Below are 26,250 nucleotides of genomic sequence, written 5' to 3' on the forward strand. Positions count from 1 at the left end.
TGGGAACAGCACACACTGTGTCACTGTGAACAGCACACACTGTGTCAATGGGAACAGCACACACTGTGTCAGTGGGAACAGCACACACTGCTTCAATGTGAACAGCACACACTGTGTCAATGGGAAAAGCACACACTGTGTCAGTGGGAACAGCACACACTGCTTCAATGTGAACAGCACACACTGTGTCAATGGGAAAAGCACACACTGTGTCAGTGGGAACAGCACACACTGTGTCAATGGGAACAGCACACACTGTGTCAATGGGAACAGCACACAATGTGTCACTGGGAATAGCACACACTGTGTCAATGGGAACAGCATATACTGTGTAAATGGTAACAGCACTCACTGTGTCAATGGGAACAGCACACACTGTGTCAATGGGAACAGCACACACTGTGTCAATGGGAACAGCACACACACTGTGTCAATGGGAACAGCACACACACTGTGTCAATGGGAACAGCACACACACTGTGTCAATGGGAACAGCACAGAGAGTCAATGGGAACAGCACACACTCTGTCAATGTGAACAGCACACACTGTGTCAATGGGAACAGCACACACTGTGTCAATGGGAACAGCACACACTGTGTCAATGGGAAAAGCACACACTGTGTCAGTGGGAACAGCACACACTGCTTCAATGTGAACAGCACACACTGTGTCAATGGGAAAAGCACACACTGTGTCAGTGGGAACAGCACACACTGTGGCAATGTGAACAGCACACACTGTGTCAGTGGGAACAGCACACACACTGTGTCAATGGGAACAGCACACACACTGTGTCAATGGGAACAGCACACACTGTGTCAATGGGAACAGCACACACACGGTGTCAATGGAAACAGTACAGAGAGTCAATGGGAACAGCACACACTGTGTCAATGGGAACAGCACACACTGTATCAATGGGCGCAGCACACACTGTGTCAGTGAGAACAGCACACATTGTGTCAGTGAGAACAGCACACACTGTGTCAGTGAGAACAGCACACACTGTGTCAGTGAGCCATGATGTGGAGATGCAGGCGTTGGACTGGGGTGAGCACAGTACGAAGTCTTACAACACCAGGTTAAAGTCCAACAGGTTTGTTTCAATGTCACTAGCTTTCGGAGCGCTGCTCCTTCCTCAGGTGAACCTGAGGAAGGAGCAGCGCTCCGAAAGCTAGTGACATCGAAACAAACCTGTTGGACTTTAACCTGGTGTTGTAAGACTTCGTACTGTGTCAGTGAGAACAGCACACACTGTGTCAATGTGAACAGCACACACTGTATCAATGGGAACAGCACACACACTGTGTCAATGGGAACAGCACAGAGAGTCAATGGGAACAGCACACACTGTGTCAATGGGAACAGCACACACTGTGTCAGTGGGAACAGCACACACTGTGTCAATGGGAACAGCACACACACTGTGTCAATGGGAACAGCACACACTGTGTCAATGGGAACAGCACGCACTGTCTCAATGTGAACAGCACACACTGTGTCAATGGGAACAGCACACTCTGTTTCAATGGGAACAGCACACACTGTGTCAATGGGAACAGCAAACACTGTGTCAATGGGAACAGCACACACTGTGTCAATGGGAACAGCACGCACTGTGTCAATGGGAACAGCACACACACTGTGTCAATGGGAACACCACACACACTGTGTCAATGGGAACAGCACGCACTGTGTCAATGGGAACAGCACGCACTGTGTCAATGGGAACAGCACACACTGTGTCAATGGGAACAGTACACACTGTGTCAATGGGAACAGCACACACTGTGTCAATGGGAACAGCACACACTGTATCAATGTGAACAGCACACACTGTGTCAATGGGAACAACACACTGTGTCAATGGGAACAGCACGCACTGTGTCAATGGGAACAGCACACACTGTGTCAATGGGAACAGCACACACTGTGTCACTGGGAACAGCACACAATGTCTCAATGTGAACAGCACGCACTGTGTCAATGGGAACAGCACACTCTGTGTCAATGGGAACAGCACACACTGTGTCAATGGGAACAGCACACACTGTGTCAATGGGAACAGCACACACTGTGTCAATGTGAACAGCACACACTGTGTCAATGTGAACAGCACACACTGTGTCAATGTGAACAGCACACACTGTGTCAAAGGGAACAGCACACTCTGTGTCAATGGGAACAGCACACACTGTGCCAATGGGAACAACACACTGTATCAATGGGACCAGCACGCGCTGTGTCAATGGGAACAGCACACACTGTATCAATGGGAACAGCACACACACTGTGTCAGTGAGAACAGCACACACTGTGTCAATGTGAACAGCACACACTGTATCAATGGGAACAGCACACACACTGTGTGAGTGGGAACAGCACACACTGTGTCAGTGGGAACAGCACACACACTGTGTCAATGGGAACAGCACACACACTGTGTCAATGGGAACAGCACACACTGTGTCAATGGGAACAGCACACACACGGTGTCAATGGGAACAGTACAGAGAGTCAATGTGAACAGCACACACTGTGTCAATGGGAACAGCACACACTGTATCAATGGGAACAGCACACACACTGTGTCAGTGAGAACAGCACACATTGTGTCAGTGAGAACAGCACACACTGTGTCAGTGAGAACAGCACACACTGTGTCAGTGAGCCATGATGTGGAGATGCAGGCGTTGGACTGGGGTGAGCACAGTACGAAGTCTTACAACACCAGGTTAAAGTCCAACAGGTTTGTTTCAATGTCACTAGCTTTCGGAGCGCTGCTCCTTCCTCAGGTGAACCTGAGGAAGGAGCAGCGCTCCGAAAGCTAGTGACATCGAAACAAACCTGTTGGACTTTAACCTGGTGTTGTAAGACTTCGTACTGTGTCAGTGAGAACAGCACACACTGTGTCAATGTGAACAGCACACACTGTATCAATGGGAACAGCACACACACTGTGTCAATGGGAACAGCACAGAGAGTCAATGGGAACAGCACACACTGTGTCAATGGGAACAGCACACACTGTGTCAGTGGGAACAGCACACACTGTGTCAATGGGAACAGCACACACACTGTGTCAATAGGAACAGCACACACTGTGTCAATGGGAACAGCACGCACTGTCTCAATGTGAACAGCACACACTGTGTCAATGGGAACAGCACACTCTGTTTCAATGGGAACAGCACACACTGTGTCAATGGGAACAGCACACATTGTGTCAATGGGAACAGCAAACACTGTGTCAATGGGAACAGCACACACTGTGTCAATGGGAACAGCACGCACTGTGTCAATGGGAACAGCACACACACTGTGTCAATGGGAACACCACACACACTGTGTCAATGGGAACAGCACGCACTGTGTCAATGGGAACAGCACGCACTGTGTCAATGTGAACAGCACACACTGTGTCAAAGGGAACAGCACACTCTGTGTCAATGGGAACAGCACACACTGTGCCAATGGGAACAACACACTGTATCAATGGGACCAGCACGCGCTGTGTCAATGGGAACAGCACACACTGTATCAATGGGAACAGCACACACACTGTGTCAGTGAGAACAGCACACACTGTGTCAATGTGAACAGCACACACTGTATCAATGGGAACAGCACACACACTGTGTGAGTGGGAACAGCACACACTGTGTCAGTGGGAACAGCACACACACTGTGTCAATGGGAACAGCACACACACTGTGTCAATGGGAACAGCACACACTGTGTCAATGGGAACAGCACACACACGGTGTCAATGGGAACAGTACAGAGAGTCAATGTGAACAGCACACACTGTGTCAATGGGAACAGCACACACTGTATCAATGGGAACAGCACACACACTGTGTCAGTGAGAACAGCACACATTGTGTCAGTGAGAACAGCACACACTGTGTCAGTGAGAACAGCACACACTGTGTCAGTGAGCCATGATGTGGAGATGCAGGTGTTGGACTGGGGTGAGCACAGTACGAAGTCTTACAACACCAGGTTAAAGTCCAACAGGTTTGTTTCAATGTCACTAGCTTTCGGAGCGCTGCTCCTTCCTCAGGTGAACCTGAGGAAGGAGCAGCGCTCCGAAAGCTAGTGACATCGAAACAAACCTGTTGGACTTTAACCTGGTGTTGTAAGACTTCGTGCTGTGTCAGTGAGAACAGCACACACTGTGTCAATGTGAACAGCACACACTGTATCAATGGGAACAGCACACACACTGTGTCAATGGGAACAGCACAGAGAGTCTATGGGAACAGCACACACAGTGTCAATGGGAACAGCACACACTCTGTCAATGTGAACAGCACACACTGTGTCAGTGGGAACAGCACACACTGTGTCAGTGGGAACAGCACACACTGTGTCAGTGGGAACAGCACACACTGTGTCAGTGGGAACAGCACACACTGTGTAAGTGGGAACAGCACACACACTGTGTCAATGGGAACAGCACACACTGTGTCAATGGGAACAGCACAAACTGTGTCAATGGGAACAGCACACACTGTGTCAATGGGAACAGCACACACTGTGTCAATGGGAACAGCACACACTGTGTCAATGTGAACAGCACGCACTGTGTCAATGGGAACAGCACACACACTGTGTCAATGGGAACAGCTCACACTGTGTCAATGTGAACAGCACGCACTGTGTCAGTGGGAACAGCAAACACTGTGTCAATGGGAACAGCACACACTGTGTCAATGTGAACAGCACACACTGTGTCAATGGGAACAGCACACACTGTGTCAAAGGGAACAGCGCACACTGTGTCAAAGGGAACAGCACACACTGTGTCAATGGGAACAGCACACACTTTGTCAATGGGAACAGCACACACTCTGTCAATGGGAACAGCACACACTGTGTCAATGGGAACAGCACACACTATGTCAAAGGGAACAGCACACACTGTGTCAATGTGAACAGCACACAATGTGTCAATGGGACCAGCACAGACTGTGTCAATGTGAACAGCACGCACTGTGTCAATGGGAACAGCACACACTGTGTCAGTGGGAACAGCACACACTGTGTCAATGGGAACAGCACGCACTGTGTCAATGGGATCAGCACACACTGTGTCAATGGGAACAGCACACACTGTGTCAATGGGAACAGCACACACTGTGTCAATGGGAACAGCACACACACTGTGTCAATGGGAACAGTACAGAGAGTCAATGGGAACAGCACACACTGTGTGAATGGGACCAGCACGCGCTGTGTCAATGGGAACAGCACACACTGTGTCAATGGGAACAGCATATACTGTGTAAATGGGAACAGCACTCACTGTGTCAATGGGAACAGCACACACTGTGTCAATGGGAACAGCACACACTGTGTGAATGGGAACAGCACACACACTGTGTCAATGGGAACAGCACACACACTGTGTCAATGGGAACAGTACAGAGAGTCAATGGGAACAGCACACACTGTGTGAATGGGACCAGCACGCGCTGTGTCAATGGGAACAGCACACACTGTGTCAATGGGAACAGCATATACTGTGTAAATGGGAACAGCACTCACTGTGTCAATGGGAACAGCACACACTGTGTCAATGGGAACAGCACACACTGTGTCAATGGGAACAGCACACACACTGAGTCAATGGGAACAGCACAGAGAGTCAATGGGAACAGCACACACTCTGTCAATGTGAACAGCACACACTGTGTCAATGGGAACAGCACACACTGTGTCAATGTGAACAGCACACACTGTCAGTGAGAACAGCACACACTGTGTCAATGTGAACAGCACACACTGTCTCAATGGGAACAGCACACACACTGTGTCAGTGGGAACAGCACACACTGTGTCAGTGGGAACAGCACACACACTGTGTCAATGGGAACAGCACACACACTGTGTCAATGGGAACAGCACACACTGTGTCAATGGGAACAGTACAGAGAGTCAATGGGAACAGCACACACTGTGTGAATGGGAACAGCACACACTCTGTCAATGTGAACAGCACACACTGTGTCAATGGGAACAGCACACACTGTATCAATGGGAACAGCACACACACTGTGTCAGTGAGAACAGCACACACTGTGTCAGTGAGAACAGCACACACTGTGTCAGTGAGAACAGCACACACTGTGTCAGTGAGCCATGATGTGGAGATGTCGGCGTTGGACTGGGGTGAGCACAGTACGAAGTCTTACAACACCAGGTTAAAGTCCAACAGGTTTGTTTCAATGTCACTAGCTTTCGGAGCGCTGCTCCTTCCTCAGGTTCGCAGCGCTCCGAAAGCTAGTGACATCGAAACAAACCTGTTGGACTTTAACCTGGTGTTGTAAGACTTCGTACTGTGTCAGTGAGAACAGCACACACTGTGTCAATGTGAACAGCACACACTGTATCAATGGGAACAGCACACACACTGTGTCAATGGGAACAGCACAGAGAGTCAATGGGAACAGCACACACAGTGTCAATGGGAACAGCACACACTCTGTCAATGTGAACAGCACACACTGTGTCAGTGGGAACAGCACACACTGTGTCAGTGGGAACAGCACACACCGTGTCAATGGGAACAGCACACACACTGTGTCAGTGGGAACAGCACACACACTGTGTCAATGGGAACAGCACACACACTGTGTCAATGGGAACAGCACACACTGTGTCACTGGGAACAGCACTCACTGTGTCAATGTGAACAGCACACACTGTGTCAATGTGAACAGCACGCACTGTGTCAAAGGGAACAGCACACACTGTGTCAATGGGAACAGGACACACTGCGTCAATGTGAACAGCACACACTGTATCAATGGGAACAGCACACACTCTGTCAATGTGAACAGCACACACTGTATCAATGGGAACAGCACACACTGTGTCAGTGAGAACAGCACACACTGTGTCAGTGTGAACAGCACACACAGTGTCAATGTGAACAGCACACACTGTATCAATGGGAACAGCACACACACTGTGTCAGTGGGAACAGCACACACTGTGTCAGTGGGAACAGCACACACTGTGTCAGTGGGAACAGCACACACACTGTGTCAATGGGAACAGCACACACTGTGTCAATGGGAACAGCACACACTGTGTCAGTGGGAATAGCACACACAATGTGTCAATGGGAACAGCACGCACTGTGTAAATGGGAACAGCACACATACTGTGTCAATGGGAACAGCACACACTGTATCAATGGGAACAGCACACACACTGTGTCAGTGGGAACAACACACACTGTGTCAGTGGGAACAGCACACACTGTGTCAGTGGGAACAGCACACACTGTGTCATAAGAACATAAGAACTAGGAGCAGGAGTAGGCCATCTGGCCCCTCGAGCCTGCTCCGCCATTCAATGAGATCATGGCTGATCTTTTGTGGACTCAGCTCCACTTTCCGGCCCGAACACCATAACCCTTAATCCCTGTATTCTTCAAAAAACTATCTATCTTTATCTTAAAAACATTTAATGAAGGAGCCTTTACGGCTTCACTGGGCAAGGAATTCCATAGATTCACAACCCTTTGGGTGAAGAAGTTCCTCCTAAACTCAGTCCTAAATCTACTTCCCCTTATTTTGAGGCTATGCCCCTTAGTTCTGCTTTCACCCGCCAGTGGAAACAACCTGCCCGCATCTATCCTATCGATTCCCTTCATAATCTTATATGTTTCTATAAGATCCCCCCTCATCCTTCTAAATTCCAACAAGTAGAGTCCCAGTCTACTCAACCTCTCCTCGTAATCCAACCCCTTCAGCTCTGGGATTAACCTAGTGAATCTCCTCTGCACACCGTCCAGTGCCAGTACGTCCTTTCTCAAGTAAGGAGACCAAAACTGAACACAATACTCCAGGTGTGGCCTCACTAACATCTTATACAATTGCAGCAGAACCTCCCTAGTCTTAAACTCCATCCCTCTAGCAATGAAGGACAAAATTCCATTTGCCTTCTTAATCACCTGTTGCACCTGAAAACCAACTTTTTGCGACTCATGCACTAGCACACCCAGGTCTCTCTGCACAGCAGCATGTTTTAATATTTTATCATTTAAATAATAATCCCTTTTGCTGTTATTCCTACCAAAATGGATAACCTCACATTTGTCAACATTGTATTCCATCTGCCAGATACTAGCCCATTCACTTAGCCTATCCCAATCCCTCTGCAGACTTCCAGTATCCTCTGCACTTTTTGCTTTACCACTTATCTTAGGGTCGTCTGCAAACTTGGACACATTGCCCTTGGTCCCCAACTCCAAATCATCTATGTAAATTGTGAACAGTTGTGGGCCCAACACTGATCCCTGAGGGACACCACTAGCTACTGATTGCCAACCAGAGAAACACCCATTAATCCCCACTCTTTGCTTTCTATTAATTAACCAATCCTCTATCCATGCTACTACTTTCCCCTTAATGCCATGCATCTTTATCTTATGCAACAACCTTTTGTGTGGCACCTTGTCAAAGGCTTTCTGGAAATCCAGATATACCACATCCATTGGCTCCCCGGTATCTACCGCACTGTTAATGTCCTCAAAAAATTCCACTAAATTAGTTAGGCACGACCTGCCCTTTATGAACCCATGCTGCGTCTGTCCAATGAGACAATTTCCATCCAGATGCCTCGCTATTTCTTCCTTGATGATAGATTCCAGCATCTTCCCTACTACCGAAGTTAAGTTCACTGGCCTATAATTACCCGCTTTCTGCCTACCTCCTTTTTTAAACAGTGGTGTCACGTTTGCTAATTTCCAATCCGCCGGGACCACCCCAGAGTCTAGTGAATTTTGGTAAATTATCACTAGTGCATTTGCAATTTCCCTAGCCATCTCTTTTAGCACTCTGGGATGCATTCCATCAGGTCCAGGAGACTTGTCTACCTTTATCCCCATTAGCTTGCCCATCACTACCTCCTTGGTGGTAACAATCCTCTCAAGGTCCTCACCTGTCATAGCCTCATTTCCATCAGTCACTGGCATGTTATTTGTGTCTTCCACTGTGAAGACCGACCCAAAAAACCTGTTCAGTTCCTCAGCCATTTCCTCATCTCCCATTATTAAATCTCCCTTCTCATCCTCTAAAGGACCAATATTTACCTTAGCCACTCTTTTTTGTTTTATGTATTTGTAGAAACTTTTACTATCTGTTTTTATATTCTGTGCAAGTTTACTCTCATAATTTATCTTACTCTTCTTTATAGCTTTTTTAATAGCTTTCTGTTGCCCCCTATAGATTTCCTAGTCCTCTAGCCTCCCACTAATCTTTGCTACTTTGTATGTTTTTTCCTTCAATTTGATACTCTCCCTTATTTCCTTAGATATCCACGGTCGATTTTCCCTCTTTTTACCGTCCTTCCTTTTTGTTGGTATAAACCTTTGCTGAGCACTGTGAGAAATCACTTGGAAGGTTCTCCACTGTTCCTCAACTGTTTCACCATAAAGTCTTTGGTCCCAGTCTACCTTAGCTAGTTCTTCTCTCATCCCATTGTAATCTCCTTTGTTTCAGCACAAAACACTAGTGCTTGATTTTACCTTCTCACCCTCCATCTGTATTTTAAATTCCACCATATTGTGATCGCTCCTTCCGAGAGGATCCCTAACTATGAGATCCTGAATCAATCCTGTCTCATTACACAGGACCAGATCTAGGACCGCTTGTTCCCTCGTAGGTTCCATTACATACTGTTCTAGGAAACTATCGCGGATACATTCTATAAACTCCTCCTCAAGGCTGCCTTGACCGACCTGGTTAAACCAATCAACATGTAGATTAAAATCCCCCATGATAACTGCTGTACCATTTCTACATGCATCTGTTATTTCTTTGTTTATTGCCTGCCCCACCATAATGTTACTATTTGGTGGCCTATAGATTACTCCTATCAGTGACCTTTTCGCCTTACTATTCCTGATTTCCACCCAAATGGATTCAACCTTATCCTCCATAGCACCGATGTCATCCCTTACTGTTGCCCGGATGTCCCTTACCATCCACTCTGTCCTTCCGAAAAGTTTGATACCCTCGGATATTTAACTCCCAGTCGTGACCATCCTTTAACCATGTTTCAGTAATGGCCACTAAATCATAGTCATTCACCATGATTTGTGCCATCAATTCATTTACCTTATTCCGAATACTACGAGCATTCAGGTAAAGTACACTTATGTTGGCTTTTTTACCTCTGTTCTGAATCTTAACACCTCGATCAGTACCCTCTCCTAAGTTATATTTCCTCTTAACCTTTCTCCTAATTTTCCTTGTCGTCGAACCCATATCTTCCTGTAACAACCTGCCGCGTCGCTTACCATTAATGTTTTCGCTTCCCGTTTTATTTCTTTTAGTATTCCTGGTCCTATTCACTGAGCTCCCCTCAGTCACTGTACCTTGTACTGTCGCCCTTTTTGATTTTTGACTATGGCTTCTCTGCCTTCCACTTTCAATGGGAACAGCACACATTTTTGGGGTAACACTATCCTAGTGTAGCAGTCTTGTTACTCTGCAATATTTATCCCAAAGCTCTGTGGCAGTGGATCTAAATGATTCATAAGAACATTTTGTGTGGAGTCTCCTCCAATCATAGCCTATTTGTATAATTAGCTCACAGCAAGATGATGGTGCAGTATTCATTCTATCCATTTCAAACTTTTGTGTACCTGATGGATAACAACTGCCTCTCATATCCGGAGTGGTGGCCCCGGGATTCCTGGTCGCTCTGTTCCAAGATTGCTAGAAGCTGGAGGTAGTACCGGATGGCTTCTTCTGGCTGGCCAGCTATCATATGTGCTTCAGCCAGACATGCACAGCTCTGTAACACAACCCAGATAAACTCTTATACAACTCTCCACAAATATAAGCAATAGAATATATTTTGTATTTGGTTCTTGGACGAGGTAGCATTCGAACCCTGGAAACGGAGTGGCTTGGTACACCATTTCAGAGGGCAGCAACCTTTGTATCACATTTCTGTAGGTTTGGAGTGACAGGTAGTCAGACTACATTTCTTGAAGGGCATTAATGAAGCAGATGCATTTCTACGACAATCCATCAGTTTCATTGTTATTATTAATGCAACGAGTATTTCATTTGAGACTCCAATTATTTATTTGAATTTAAATTTCTCCAGACACTGAGCTGAGCTGTGGAAAAGTATGTCTGAAGAATTAATCTGGTTCTCTGAACAATAATATTCTGTTACTGTCCCTCAAAACAAGAAGGTAGCACAGAAACAAGCGAAGCAGAATTCAGTGCTGTCTGGAACTGGAGCATAATACAGTGTGATTTGACTGCTTGAGGTGTAATATCGAGCGGTTAGACTGGATGAGGTGTAATACCGAGCGGTTAGACTGAGAGAGGTGTAATACCGAGCGGTTAGACTGAGTGAGGTGTAATACCGAGCGGTTAGACTGAGTGAGGTGTAATACCGAGCGGTTAGACTGGATGAGGTGTAATACCGAGCGGTTAGACTGAGAGAGGTGTAATACCGAGCGGTTAGACTGAGTGAGGTGTAATACCGAGCGGTTAGACTGAGTGAGGTGTAATACCGAGCGGTTAGACTGGGTGAGGTGTAATACCGAGCGGTTAGACTGAGTGAGGTGTAATACCGAGCAGTTAGACTGGGTGAGGTGTAATACCGAGCGGTTAGACTGAGTGAGGTGTAATACCGAGCAGTTAGACTGGGTGAGGTGTAATGCCGAGCGGTTAGACTGGGTGAGGTGTAATGCCGAGCGGTTAGACTGGGTGAGGTGTAATGCCGAGCAGTTAGACTGGGTGAGGTGTAATACCGAGTGGTTAGACTGGGTGAGGTGTAATACCGAGCGGTTAGACTGAGTGAGGTGTAATACCGAGCCTGTAGAATGGGTGAAGTGTAATGCCGAGCATGTAAAGTTGGTGAGGTGTAATATCGAGTGGTTAGACTAAGTGAGGTGCAATACCGAGCGATTCGACTGGGTGAGGTGTAATACTGTGCGTGTAAAGTAGGTGAGGTGTAATACCGAGCGGTTAGACTGGGTGAGGTGTAATACCGAGCGGTTAGACTGGGTGAGGTGTAATACCGAGCGGTTAGACTGAGTGAGGTGTAATACCGAGCCTGTAGAATGGGTGAAGTGTAATGCTGAGCGTGTAAAGTTGGTGAGGTGTAATATCGAGTGGTTAGGCTAAGTGAGGTGCAATACCGAGCGATTCGACTGGGTGAGGTGTAATACTGTGCGTGTAAAGTAGGTGAGGTGTAATACCGAGCGGTTAGACTGAGTGAGGTGTAATACCGAGCGGTTAGACTGGGTGAGGTGTAATACCGAGCGGTTAGACTGAGTGAGGTGTAATACCGAGCGGTTAGACTGGGTGAGGTGTAATACCGAGCGGTTAGAGTGAGTGAGGCGTAATACCGAGCGGTTAGACTGGGTGAGGCGTAATACCGAGCGGTTAGACTGGGTGAGGTGTAATCCCGAGCGGTTAGACTGAGTGAGGTGTAATACCGAGCGGTTAGACTGGGTGAGGTGTAATACCGAGCGGTTAGACTGGGTGAGGTGTAATCCCGAGGGGTTAGGCTGGGTGAGGTGTAATGCCGAGCGGTGAGACTGAGTGAGGTGTAATGCCGAGCGGTTAGACTGAGTGAGGTGTAGTACCGAGCGGTTAGACTGGGTGAGGTGTAATACCGAGCGGTGAGACTGAGTGAGATGTAATACCGAGCAGTTAGACTGGGTGAGGCGTAATACCGAGCGGTTAGACTGGGTGAGGTGTAATGCCGAGCGGTTAGAGTGAGTGAGGCGTAATACCAAGCGGTTAGACTGAGTGAGGTGTAATACCGAGCGGTTAGACTGAGTGAGGTGTATTACCGAGCGGTTCGACTGGGTGAGGTGTAATACCGAGCGGTTAGACTGGGTGAGGTGTAATACCGAGCGGTTAGACTGGGTGAGGTGTAATACCGAGCGGTTAGACTGAGTGAGGTGTAATCCCGAGCGGTTAGACTGGGTGAGGTGTAATACCGAGCGGTTAGACTGGGTGAGGTGTAATACCGAGTGGTGAGACTGAGTGAGATGTAATACCGAGCGGTTAGACTGGGTGAGGCGTAATACCGAGCGGTTAGACTGAGTGAGGTGTAATCCCGAGCGGTTAGACTGGGTGAGGTGTAATACCGAGCGGTTAGACTGGGTGAGGTGTAATACCGAGCGGTTAGACTGGGTGAGGCGTAATACCGAGCGGTTAGACTGGATGAGGTGTAATACCGAGCGGTTAGACTGGGTGAGGTGTAATACCGAGCGGTTAGACTGGGTGAGGTTTAATACCGAGCGGTTAGACTGAGTGAGGTGTAATCCCGAGCGGTTAGACTGGGTGAGGTGTAATACCGAGCGGTTAGACTGGGTGAGGTGTAATACCGAGCGGTTAGACTGAGTTAGGTGTAATACCGAGCCTGTAGAATGGGTGAAGTGTAATGCCGAGCGTGTAAAGTTGGTGAGGTGTAATATCGAGTGGTTAGGCTAAGTGAGGTGCAATACCGAGCGATTCGACTGGGTGAGGTGTAATACTGTGCGTGTAAAGTAGGTGAGGTGTAATACCGAGCGGTTAGACTGAGTGAGGTGTAATACCGAGCGGTTAGACTGGGTGAGGTGTAATACCGAGCGGTTAGACTGAGTGAGGTGTAATACCGAGCGGTTAGACTGGGTGAGGTGTAATACCGAGCGGTTAGAGTGAGTGAGGCGTAATACCGAGCGGTTAGACTGGGTGAGGCGTAATACCGAGCGGTTAGACTGGGTGAGGTGTAATCCCGAGCGGTTAGACTGAGTGAGGTGTAATACCGAGCGGTTAGACTGGGTGAGGTGTAATACCGAGCGGTTAGACTGGGTGAGGTGTAATCCCGAGCGGTTAGACTGGGTGAGGTGTAATACCGAGCGGTGAGACTGAGTGAGGTGTAATGCCGAGCGGTTAGACTGAGTGAGGTGTAATACCGAGCGGTTAGACTGGGTGAGGTGTAATACCGAGCGGTGAGACTGAGTGAGATGTAATACCGAGCAGTTAGACTGGGTGAGGCGTAATACCGAGCGGTTAGACTGGGTGAGGTGTAATGCCGAGCGGTTCGAGTGAGTGAGGCGTAATACCAAGCGGTTAGACTGAGTGAGGTGTAATACCGAGCGGTTAGACTGAGTGAGGTGTATTACCGAGCGGTTAGACTGGGTGAGGTGTAATACCGAGCGGTTAGACTGGGTGAGGTGTAATACCGAGCGGTTAGACTGAGTGAGGTGTATTACCGAGCGGTTAGACTGGGTGAGGTGTAATACCGAGCGGTTAGACTGGGTAAGGTGTAATACCGAGCGGTTAGACTGAGTGAGGTGTAATCCCGAGCGGTTAGACTGGGTGAGGTGTAATACCGAGCGGTTAGACTGGGTGAGGTGTAATACCGAGCGGTGAGACTGAGTGAGATGTAATACCGAGCGGTTAGACTGGGTGATGCGTAATACCGAGCGGTTAGACTGAGTGAGGTGTAATCCCGAGCGGTTAGACTGGGTGAGGTGTAATACCGAGCGGTTAGAGTGAGTGAGGTGTAGTACAGAGCGGTTAGACTGGGTGAGGCGTAATACCGAGCGGTTAGACTGAGTGAGGTGTAATACCGAGCGGTTAGACTGGGTGAGGTGTAATACCGAGCGGTTAGACTGAGTGAGGTGTAATACCGAGCGGTGAGACTGAGTGAGATGTAATACCGAGCGGTTAGACTGGGTGAGGCGTAATACCGAGCGGTTAGACTGAGTGAGGTGTAATCCCGAGCGGTTAGACTGGGTGAGGTGTAATACCGAGCAGTTAGAGTGAGTGAGGTGTAGTACAGAGCGGTTAGACTGGGTGAGGCGTAATACCGAGCGGTTAGACTGAGTGAGGTGTAATACCGAGCGGTTAGACTGGGTGAGGTGTAATACCTAGCGGTTAGACTGGGTGAGGTGTAATACCGAGCGGTTAGACTGGGTGAGGTGTAATACCGAGCGGTTAGACTGGGTGAGGCGTAATACCGAGCGGTTAGACTGGGTGAGGTGTAATACCGAGCGGTTAGACTGAGTGAGGTGTAATACCGAGCGGTTAGACTGAGTGAGGTGTAATACCGAGCGGTTAGACTGGGTGAGGTGTAATCCCGAGCGGTTAGAGTGAGTGATGTGTGAATTTTTTCAATGTGCAACCATGTCACAAGAAACATCCTTCCTAATTGGTAGGGCAATAAATCCTTTGATTCTTGGGACAGTAGGAAGCTCAGGATGATTCTGGAATGTGTATGAGGTTCTCGGCAGTGATTGGGGCCACTTTGGAAATAGCCCTGAGAAGCTGCTGGTGCTGCTGGGACCCGAGTCAGTGTGTGTCGGAGAGGAAAGTTGGAGAAAAGCAATCCCGGTTGGCAATTAAAAACAGAAATATTCAGCACTGTCCGGCAGACTCCGTGGAGAGAGAAACAGAGTGAACTTTCCAGCTCGAGGACATCCCATCAGAACTCAAGAGGTTTCTTTTACCTTGATTTGTTCTTCGGTGCTCCTCAACCTTAGTGCCAACTTCAGGCAGTTTTCATAGGCTGTTCTGGCCATGTCCTTGTTGTTTGTCGCTGAATAGCAATTTGCGTGGATCAGGTAGAACTGCATTCTGACTGAATCGCTGATATCTGACTGACAAAGCTGTACAGCTGAGCTGACTAACTGAATGCAGAGCTCATGTAATGCAGCTTCGCAGAGCAGGTAGCCAATCTTGAGCAGCACCCCATCCAGACCTACACAGCAGATAAATCATCATCTCAAGAATGTCAAAAACTATCACGGTTTAAAGTTTACTTGCTAAAAGTTTCCCCCCCACCCCCCGCCCCGTATTCGTTCATGAGATATCTCTGGTAAAATTGCTTTTTGTTATCCTCACCCTGAGGTTATTGCAAGTCGCACACAGAGTGTGGGACTGGAATCACAGAGAGGCCTGATTGGGTAGAGATGACAGATTCACTCACTCCCTTGATGGCCTCTACAACAACCAGAGGATTAAAATTAGGTAAAACAGCAGCAGATAAGCAGTTTACCAGCTGTATTGGGAAGTCACACATTATCTAACTGCAAAATGGAAAGATTTAATCACCACGCGGGTGATGTGTTGGGTGCTCTGGATCCGTGGAACACATACAGGCCACCAACACTTAAAATAGTACAACACTATTTTATTAAATTAGAAACTGTTGAACATACTTTCACTGTGGGTTAACACGATGTGAGATTAAACTAAAGACCTATGCCTGTTCTAACCAGTCTATGCACTCAGCACATGGTGAAGATCTGTGCTGTATGCTGTAAGCTCTGTCCTACTGAGAGGCTGCATCCCAAATGAGCGGGAACTCTGATGTCCCCTATCGTTATAGTGAGTGTGCTCTGACTGGTGATTGGCTGCAGTGTTGTGTGTGTTGATTGGTCCCGCTGTGTGTCCATCAGTGTGTGTGTCTGTACCATGATATACTGGTGTATATTGTGACAGCGGGAAGTCGGCACACTCCTGAAGTCGAGCTGTCACGAGGAATTCTATCCCAATTGCAAGTCCCAACTTTCCAGTTCCAATCCCTCATCAGATCAAACTCACTGTTATAACCTGCCTACTTACCATTGGCTGGGGACTAATGACTATCCCACAATCCTGTGGGAGTATGAGCTTCCCCAATGAGGGGGCGGAGAAACCATTAGTAAACTCCTAGTATAAATAAAACTGGCCAGTTCAGGAACCAGCAGGAAGGAGTATGTAGCAAGGGAAGTTACTGCTACTGTTATGTATATATGTTATAGTAAATAAATGTTATTACTTTATATCCTTAAAACTCGTGCTGGATTCTTCGTGGCCCTTACAAAACTGGCGACGAAGGTTAAAGTGAATAGCTGTCTACACTGCTGAAGCCACCTCCCTGGATTTTTGTTGGATACAGGTTGGAAGTTGTTTTCTATTATACCATGCCTCTGTACGGACGGTTGGATGTTTTTGATGCTGCGCTGGAAAGCTGGAACCAGTACACACAACGGATGCGTTACTATTTCCGGGCAAACAATATCACCGAAAACGAGCGCCAGGTGGTCATATTGCTCACTGCCTGCGGCCCGCATACGTTTGGGGTGATTAGGAGCCTTACATACCCAGCTGCGCCGGACACCAAAACGTTTGATGAACTTGTGAATATAGTGGGGCAACATTTTAACCCAACCCCGTCCACGATAGTCCAGCGTTACCGGTTTAATACCGCTGAGGGGACCCCTGGAGAATCCCTTGCCGATTTTCTATCCAGGCTACGCAGGATTGCGGAGTACTGTGACTATGGTGAGACCTTGTCAGAAATGTTACGCGACCGTTTGGTTTGCGGTATTAACAATGCGGCCACCCAGAGAAAGTTCTTAGCGGAGCCAACATTGACTTTTCAACAGGCCATTCAAATAGTCGAGAGAAAGCAGAGCGAGGAGCTACAGGGAATGGAAGTGCATGCCTTGGGGCGCAACCCCTTCCGTCCGAAAACGTCCCCCCGCACCCCTGTGGTACCTTGGGCGAGGCAACGTCCGGACCGACGCCAGTGGCCGTCGGACATCCCTCCCCGAAGGGAGCCTTCTCCAGAGCCAATGGATGAGGAGCCATGTCCGTGTCAGACTTGTAGGCGCTGACCCCGTCGCGGACGGCGGTCCTGGGGGCGCCAGAGGCGCCGTCGTTCCGACTGAAACTGGGACCAGCCCAGGGGCCGTAACTGGGACCAGCCCAGGGGCCGTACCTTCCATGTGGATGAACCTGTGGCGACTACTCCTGAGGACGTGGAGACGGAGGACGACTGCCTGCAGCTGCATTATGTGGCAGCTCCCCGTGTGGCCCCCATTAAGGTGACAGTACGGGTCAATGGCCACCCGCTTGAGATGGAGTTGGATACTGGCGCAGCGGTCTCCGTGATCGCCCAGAGGACATTCTACCGCATCAAGCAGGGTATACAGACCCTTACATTAACCGACTCACAGGCCAGGTTGGCCACCTACACGGGTGAACCACTGGACATTGCAGGAACTACAATGACCCCTGTTGTCTATGGACGCCAGGAGGGGCGTTTCCCACTTATCGTGGTGCGCGGCCATGGGCCCAGCCTGTTGGGTTGGGACTGGTTGCGCCAATTGCGGTTGCAATGGCAGCACATCCTCCAAACAGTTTCTGAAGGGTTGACTGAGGTGCTAGGACGATACCCAGATGTATTCCAGCCTGGTTTGGGGAAAATAAAAGGGGCCGTAGCCCGTATCCAAGTTGAACCAGGAGCCACGCTGCGCTATTTCCGGGCGCGCCCGTTGCCTTACGCCTTGCTCGAGAAGGTAGAAGGGGAGCTCATTCGTTTGGAGAGTTTGGGTATTATCAGGCCCGTCCGTTTTGCTGACTGGGCAGCACCAATTGTACCTGTAATGAAGCCAGATGCCACAGTTCGCTTGTGTGGCGACTATAAACTTACAGTGAATAAGATTTCCCGACTCGACCGATATCCAATGCCTCGCATAGAGGATCTCTACGCAAAACTTGCAGGTGGACTCTCGTTCACAAATTTAGATATGAGTCACGCCTACTTGCAGTTGGAGCTGGACCCTGCCTCCCGACCATATGTAATGATTAATACACACCGGGGCCTGTATGAATATACACGGTTGCCCTTTGGAGTATCCTCTGCCTGCGCAATTTTTCAACGTGTTATGGAGGGCATTTTGAGAGGTTTACCACGTGTGGCTGTCTACCTAGATGACGTTTTGATTACAGAGACGTCGGAGCAGGAACATTTGGAAAATCTGGAGGCTGTCCTTAGACGCCTTTCGGAGGCTGGAGTCCGTTTACGTCGCACAAAGTGCGTATTTCAGGCAAAGGAAGTAGTCTATCTAGGTTATCGGGTGGACCGCGAAGTTCTGCACCCCGTCGCAGAGAAGGTGCGTGCAATTCAACATGCCCCCGCCCCGACTGACACTTTGCATCTTCGTTCTTTTCTCGGTCTTGTAAACTATTATGGGAAGTTCCTCCCCAATCTGGCAACTACGCTGGCCCCTTTGTACCTTCTGTGAAAGAAAAATCACACCTGGGTTTGGGGTCAGCCGCAAGAAACCGCTTTCCGGCGGGTAAAGCAACAATTGTCGTCGTCTGGGTTACTAACCCACTATGATCCTGGAAAGCCTTTGCTCGTCACATGTGATGCATCCCCGTATGGTATTGGGGCCGTCCTGTCCCACAAGATGGAGAACGGGGCCGAACGACCGATAGCTTTCGCCTCCCGCACATTGACTGCAGTGGAGAAAAAGTACGCGCAGATCGAGAAGGAGGGCCTGGCAGTGGTTTTTGCGGTGAAATGCTTCTACCAGTACGTGTACGGCCGCCATTTCACTATCGTGACTGATCATAAGCCCCTGCTGGGACTTTTCAGAGAGGATAAGCCAATACCGCCCATTGCTTCTGCACGGATCGAGCGCTGGGCTTTGTTGCTTGCTGCATACGAGTATTCTCTGGAGCACAAACCAGGTACGCAGATAGCAAATGCCGACGCACTGAGCCGATTGCCTTTATCGACCGGCCCCATGTCGACCCCCACGACCGGTGAGGTGGTTGTAACCCCAAAATGTATGGACACCTTGCCTGTCACGGCATCACAGATCCGTGAGTGGACCCAGACGGAGCCAGTCCTGTCAAAGGTTCGGCACATAGTCCTGTATGGTGGGCAGCATAGACAGCTCCCAGGCGAGTTGCGGGCATTTTCCTCCAAGCTGTCAGAATTCAGCGTGGAAGACGGCATCCTCTTGTGGGGGACGCGTGTGATTGTCCCGGAAAAAGGCCAGGAGCTGATACTATCAGACTTGCACAATGGGCATCCAGGCGTGACCAAAATGAAAATGTTGGCCCGGAGTTATGTCTGGTGGCCAGGCCTCGACACCGACATTGAGAAGGTGGCCCAAAACTGCTCCATTTGCCAGGAGCATCAGAAGCTTCCACCGGCCGTGCCCCAACATCACTGGAAATGGCCAGGGCTGCCTTGGGCACGCTTGCATGCAGATTTTGTGGGCCCTTTTCAAGGATCCATGTTCCTTCTACTAATTGACGCCCAGTCAAAATGGCTAGAGGTGCATAAGATGCAGGGGACAATGTCCTGCGCAACAACTGAAAAGATGCGTTTGTCCTTTAGTACACATGGCCTCCCCGAGGTGCTGGTCACGGATAACGGCACTCCATTCACGAGTGAGGAGTTTGCGAGGTTCACGAAGATGAACGGCATCCGCCATATCCGCACTGCCCCTTACCACCCGGCTTCAAATGGGTTGGCAGAGCGCGCAGTGCAGACATTCAAAAGAGGCCTAAAGAAGCATTCTTCCGGATCAAAGGACATGAGACTGGCTCGCTTTTTGTTTACGTACAGGACCACCCCTCCATGCAGTGACTGGGGTAGCTCCCGCAGAACTCCTAATGGGCCGGAGACTTCACACACGCCTTAGTATGGTTTTGCTGGACATTGGCGCAAAAGTACGCCGCACACAAGAACGCCAGGGACAGGGATTGTCTCGGCATCGTCCGATTCGGCAGTTTGCGCCCGGTGACCCAGTGTTGGTTCGGAATTTTGCTGGTGGTGCCCAATGGGTTCCTGGTGCAATCTTTCGCCAAACGGGCCCTATATCTTACCAAGTGCAAGCCCAGGGTCGTCTCCAGCGAAAACATGTAGACCACGTTCGGTCCAGAAGACCATCCCCTCAAAAGATTCCCCGCCCCCGTAGCTCATTTCAACAGCTGCAGAGACCAGAGACAAGGGAAGGTAGTCCTCACAATCTTCCACTGGTGCCTCACTCAAAGCCTGCGCAGGTCGTTACGGGACCGAGTGTAGATAGAGACGCTGACATGACGGAGGCAGCAGACTCTGACTCCGAGATGGAGACACAGGATGCATCAGAGGGGGAATCCTCGGGTCCACGGGCCGTGGATGTACAACCGCGCCGTTCATCACGGAAGCGCCGGTCTCCGTCTCGTTACACGCCGCCTGATCCAGCGCCGCGTGCAAATGGTGTCCGGCCTGCGGCCAAACGAGTCCGACGCCCTCCTTCGCCAGGGTCTTCGGTGGATCCCTTGGACTTTGGGGGGGAGGGATGTTATAACCTGCCTACTTCCCATTGGCTGGGGACTAATGACTATCCCACAATCCTGTGGGAGTATGAGCTTCCCCAATGAGGGGGGCGGAGAAACCACTAGTAAACTCCTAGTATAAATAAAGCTGGCCAGTTCAGGAACCAGCAGGAAGGAGTGTGTAGCAAGGGAGGTTACTGCTACTGTTATGTATATATGTTATAGTAAATAAATGTTATTACTTTGTATCCTTAAAACTCGTGCTGGATTCTTCGTGGCCCTTACAAAACTCACTGAACTTTATTTTCTCAAATAATGGAAGTCCATTTATTCAAATCCCTGACCACGACACTGACAAACGGCAGCACCAAAAGCCAGCCTCAGCTATTTAAAAAAAAATGTTTTATTACTTTTTGTGAGTTATAAGGCCAGTGCTCAGGGTGTGGGTCACGGGCGAACCCCTAATCCAGCTCCTCGCCTGCTCCAAAAACCAATTCAAATTGAATCCAATTCATGGTCCCCACAAGAGAGACATACCAGATTTGAGCCAAAGGCTCAATTTACATTACACTTGATCTTAGCCAAAAGGCCGAGACGCGATAGCTTGCTAGCATTGTCTTTTTTAATGCCCTTGCATTGTTAGAGATTGAAACCATAAAACCATAGAATTTCTACAGTGTAGGAGGAGGCTATTCATCCCATCAAGTCTGCACCAACCCTCTGATAGAGCATCCTACCTAGATCCACCTAAGCAGCATATCTTTGGACACTAAGGGATCATTTTAGCATAGCCAATCCACAGAAACCGGAGCACCCAGAGCAAACCCACACAGGCACTGGGAGACCGTGCAAACTCCACACAGTCACCCAAGGCCGAATTGAACTTGGGTCCCTGTGAGGCAGCAGTGTTAACCACTGTGCCGCCCCTTGTACTGTACTGTGTACTATACACATGTACTGTGTCGATATTCATGTCTATTCCATTTGACAGGGGGCAGCATGGTAGCACAGTGATTAGCACAGTTGCTTCACAGCTCCATGGTTCAGGTTCAATTCCCGGCTTGGGTCACTGTCTGTGCGGAGTCTGCATGTTCTCCCCGTGTCTGCGTGGGTTTCCTCCGGGTGCTCCGGTTTCCTCCCACAGTCCAAAAAAGGGTAGGTTAGGTGGATTGGCCATGCTAAATTGCCCTTCATGTCCAAAAAGGTTAGGTGCAGTTACTGGGCTACGGGGATAGGGTGGAGGCTTAAGTGGGGTGCTCTTTCCAAGGGCTGGTGCAGACTCGATGGGCCGAATTCTATGATTCTATAATTCTATGATTCTATAACAGATTGATTCTGTCCTATGATGCTACTTGTCATGAGAATGTCACTTTAAGAAATGTTTGTCTGCTCAAGACTGCAGTGATGTCAGAGTGTGGGTGGAGCTGAGCTCTGGCTCTGCTTTTTAGTTTCACTTTGAGAGAAAAGCTTGGATGTATCTGTGTTTTTTTGGTTTCGTTTCAGTGTTGGAGCTGCAGTCAGCCACAGAATGTGTAATGTTGTTCTCTCTGCCATGTAAAGACTATCTCTTGATCATTTGGTGAATTAAGAGTGATAACTATTCTCTGTCATGAATTTAAACCTGACGTGCTTCTGTTAAAAGTTTTTTTTAATGTCTTATGGATGTTAAAAGGAAAGTTTTTAAGGACTATTTAGTGTTGTATTCTTTCGGGGTTGTATTTGAATTGATGGTTGCTAAGACGTTCACTGTATGTTTTAAAAAGGTTAACTTCAGTTCATAGAATAAACATTGTTTTGCTTTAAAAATTACTTTTCGATCTCTGCTGTACCACACCTGTAGAGTGGGCCGTGTGCTCCCCATACCACAATCTATTAAAAGTTGTGGGTCAGGTGAACTCCATGATACATTTTGGTATTCTTTAAACCCTGGCCCATAACATACTTCCTGGAGCAGGGTAGAGTTACAGACCTTTCTCATCAGAATGTTTGTCCTGTGTTTCAACGTTACATAGCTTCTCGGTAGCCTTGTACAGGTCTTTCACAATTTCATTCTGGTGTGTTGCATCGAGCTCCAAACAACGAAGCAGGGACTGGAAACCAATTTTGAGATGACCGAGGTACCTGTTAGCCAGGGACAGCAAGTAATGATTCTGTAACGGAGGAAGAGCAGCAAATTATCAGAGTGGTGACAGACTGATGGTTAGAGTTGTATTATCTGATTAATCAGCAGGTTCATCATACGATCATGAGTAGGCTATTCAACCCCTCGAGCCTGTCCCGCCATTCAATGAGATCATGGTTGATCCGTGGCCTAACTCCATATACCTGCCTTTGGCCCATATCCCTCAATATCTTTGCTTATCAAAAGCTATCTGTCTCAGACTTAAAATTAACAATTGTGCTAGCTTCACAATGGCCTTCAACTCAAATGGTCTTTTCCTGTTATATTTAAGCTTAACATTCTCCTCCTTCGCAGCATTAGACACACAGTCCAGGATGCTCAGTCAGTGAGTATCTTCAAGGCTGAGATGGATAGGTGTTTAGAATCTAAGGAAATTGAGGGATATAAGCACTAAGCATGATCCCCTGGAGATAGCCATGATCTTATTGAAGGTAGAGCAGATTTGAGGGACCGTATGACCTATACCCCTACTTGTATTCATGTTCTCAGGCCACAGAGTGGCTACATTGTTTGGGCCAGGTTATTCGGAGGACCAGGTCGCACAGGGCCCAATACGGAGAAATCCATAGAATCCCTACAGTGCCGAAGGAAGCCATTTGGCCCATCGAGTCAGCACCAACCCTCTAAAAAAGCACTCTACCTAGGCCCCGTTCCCCCACCCTATCTCCCTAACCCCATAACCCCACCTAACCTCCTTGGACACTAAGGAGCAATTTAGAATGACCAACTCACCTAACCTGGATATATTTGGACTGTGGGAGGAAACCAGAGCACCCGGAGGAAACCAACGCAGACACAGGGAGAACATGTAAACCCCACACAGACAGTCACGAAGGCTGGAATTGAACCCGGGTCCCTGGCACTGTGAGGCAGCGGTGCTAGCCACTGTGCTGCCCATGTCAGCATGGACACTGAAGAACAAATATTGGAGACGGTCTTCAGACATTTGAGGATCAGTTGAGAGCCAGCACGCGAAAGAGAGCAGTTACCTTTTTGGTCTTCTTTTGCTTTACTGTCTGGTTCTCTCAGACCCTATGATCCAAGGTGTCCCAGGCAAACAGTTCTACTCCAGCTTCCTTATGTTTTCTTTTCAGGAAAATGAGGCAGAAGTGGTGGGATTAGCCAGCCTGCCTGTTTACCAGGGCTACCCTGATCCAGTGCCTTGCCTAGGTCTGTTGGCCAGTACATTTTGACAATGGGATGTATACTGACATAATAGGAATACAATTGTTCTTGGGAAGTAGTGTAGAATGGATAATAATGAATTAATCACACAAATGATTGCTAGAGCTGTTGGGGAGAGTTTGAACTAATGTGGCAGGGGGATGGGAACCGATGCAGGAAGTTGGAAGGTAGTAAAACCGGAACAGAAATAAAAGGCAGTCAGGGGGAACGTGTAAGGCAGAGAAGCCATAGTCAAAAATCAAAAAGGGCGACAGTACAAGGTACAGTGACTGAGGGAAGCTCAGTGAATAGGACCAGGAATACTAAAAGAAATAAAACGGGAAGTGAAAACATTAATGGTAAGCGACGCGGCAGGTTGTTACAGGAAGATATGGGTTCAACGACAAGGAAAATTAGGAGAAAGGTTAAGAGGAAATATAACTTAGGAGAGATTACTGATCGAGGTATTAAGATTCAGAACAGAGGTAAAAAAGCCAACATAAGTGTACTTTACCTGAATGCTCGTAGTATTCGGAATAAGGTAAATGAGTTGATGGCGCAAATCATCGTGAATGACTATGATTTAGTGGCCATTACTGAAACATGGTTAAAGGATGGTCACGACTGGGAGTTAAATATCCGAGGGTATCAAACCTTTCGGAAGGACAGAGTGGATGGTAAGAGAGGTGGTGTAGCTCTGTTATTTAAGGATGACATCCGGGCAACAGTAAGGGATGACATCGGTGCTAAGGAGGATAAGGTTGAATCCATTTGGGCGGAAATCAGGAATAGTAAGGCGAAGAAGTCACTGATAGGAGTAATCTATAGGCCACCAAATAGTAACATTATGGTGGGGCAGGCAATAAACAAAGAAATAACAGATGCATGTAGAAATGGTACAGCAGTTATCATGGGGGATTTTAATCTACATGTCGATTGGTTTAACCAGGTCGGTCAAGGCAGCCTTGAGGAGGAGTTTATAGAATGTATCCGCGATAGTTTCCTAGAACAGTATGTAATGGAACCTACGAGGGAACAAGCGGTCCTAGATCTGGTCCTGTGTAATGAGACAGGATTGATTCAGGATCTCATAGTTAGGGATCCGCTCGGAAGGAGCGATCACAATATGGTGGAATTTAAAATACGGATGGAGACTGAGATGGTAAAATCAAGCACTAGAGTTTTGTGCTTAAACAAAGGAGATTACAATGGGATGAGAGAAGAACTAGCTAAGGTAGACTGGGACCAAAGACTTTATAGTGAAACAGTTGAGAAACAGTGGAGAACCTTCCAAGTGATTTTTCACAGTGCTCAGCAAAGGTTTATACCAACAAAAAGGAAGGGCGGTAAAAAGAGGGAAAATCGACCGTGGATATCTAAGGAAATAAGGGAGAGTATCAAATTGAAGGAAAAAACATACAAAGTAGCAAAGATCAGTGGGAGACTAGAGGACTGGGAAATCTTTAGGGGGCAACAGAAAGCTACTAAAAAAGCTATAAAGAAGAGTAAGATAGATTATGAGAGTAAACGTGTTCAGAATATAAAAACAGATAGTAAAAGTTTCTACAAATACATAAAACAAAAAAGAGTGGCTCAGGTAAATATTGGTCCTTTAGAGGATGAGAAGGGAGATTTAGTAATGGGAGATGAGGAAATGGCTGAGGAACTGAACAGGTTTTTTGGGTCGGTCTTCACAGTGGAAGACACAAATAACATGCCAGTGACTGATGGAAATGACGCTATGACAGGTGAGGACCTTGAGAGGATTGTTATCACCAAGGAGGTAGTGATGGGAAAGCTAATGGGG

The 26,250-nt window shown here is 48.2% G+C and overlaps 1 protein-coding gene across 4 annotated transcripts in view; it reads right to left on the minus strand.

Moving 5' to 3' along the window:
* The window catches only part of LOC140399050 (uncharacterized), a 765,316-nt gene that overhangs the window by 667,885 nt on the left and 71,181 nt on the right, over positions 1-26,250 (minus strand). For all 4 annotated transcript variants that reach the window (XM_072488134.1, XM_072488132.1, XM_072488133.1 and 1 more), the window contains exons 5-7: positions 23,067-23,247; positions 15,496-15,746; positions 10,669-10,820 (exon numbers count right to left, since the gene is read on the minus strand). In XM_072488134.1, coding sequence (XP_072344235.1) covers positions 10,669-10,820; positions 15,496-15,746; positions 23,067-23,247 — 584 coding nt within the window. The remainder of the gene's footprint in view (positions 1-10,668; positions 10,821-15,495; positions 15,747-23,066; positions 23,248-26,250) is intronic.

This window comes from Scyliorhinus torazame, chromosome 22 (assembly GCF_047496885.1).
Source record: "Scyliorhinus torazame isolate Kashiwa2021f chromosome 22, sScyTor2.1, whole genome shotgun sequence".
Lineage (NCBI taxonomy): Eukaryota > Metazoa > Chordata > Chondrichthyes > Carcharhiniformes > Scyliorhinidae > Scyliorhinus > Scyliorhinus torazame.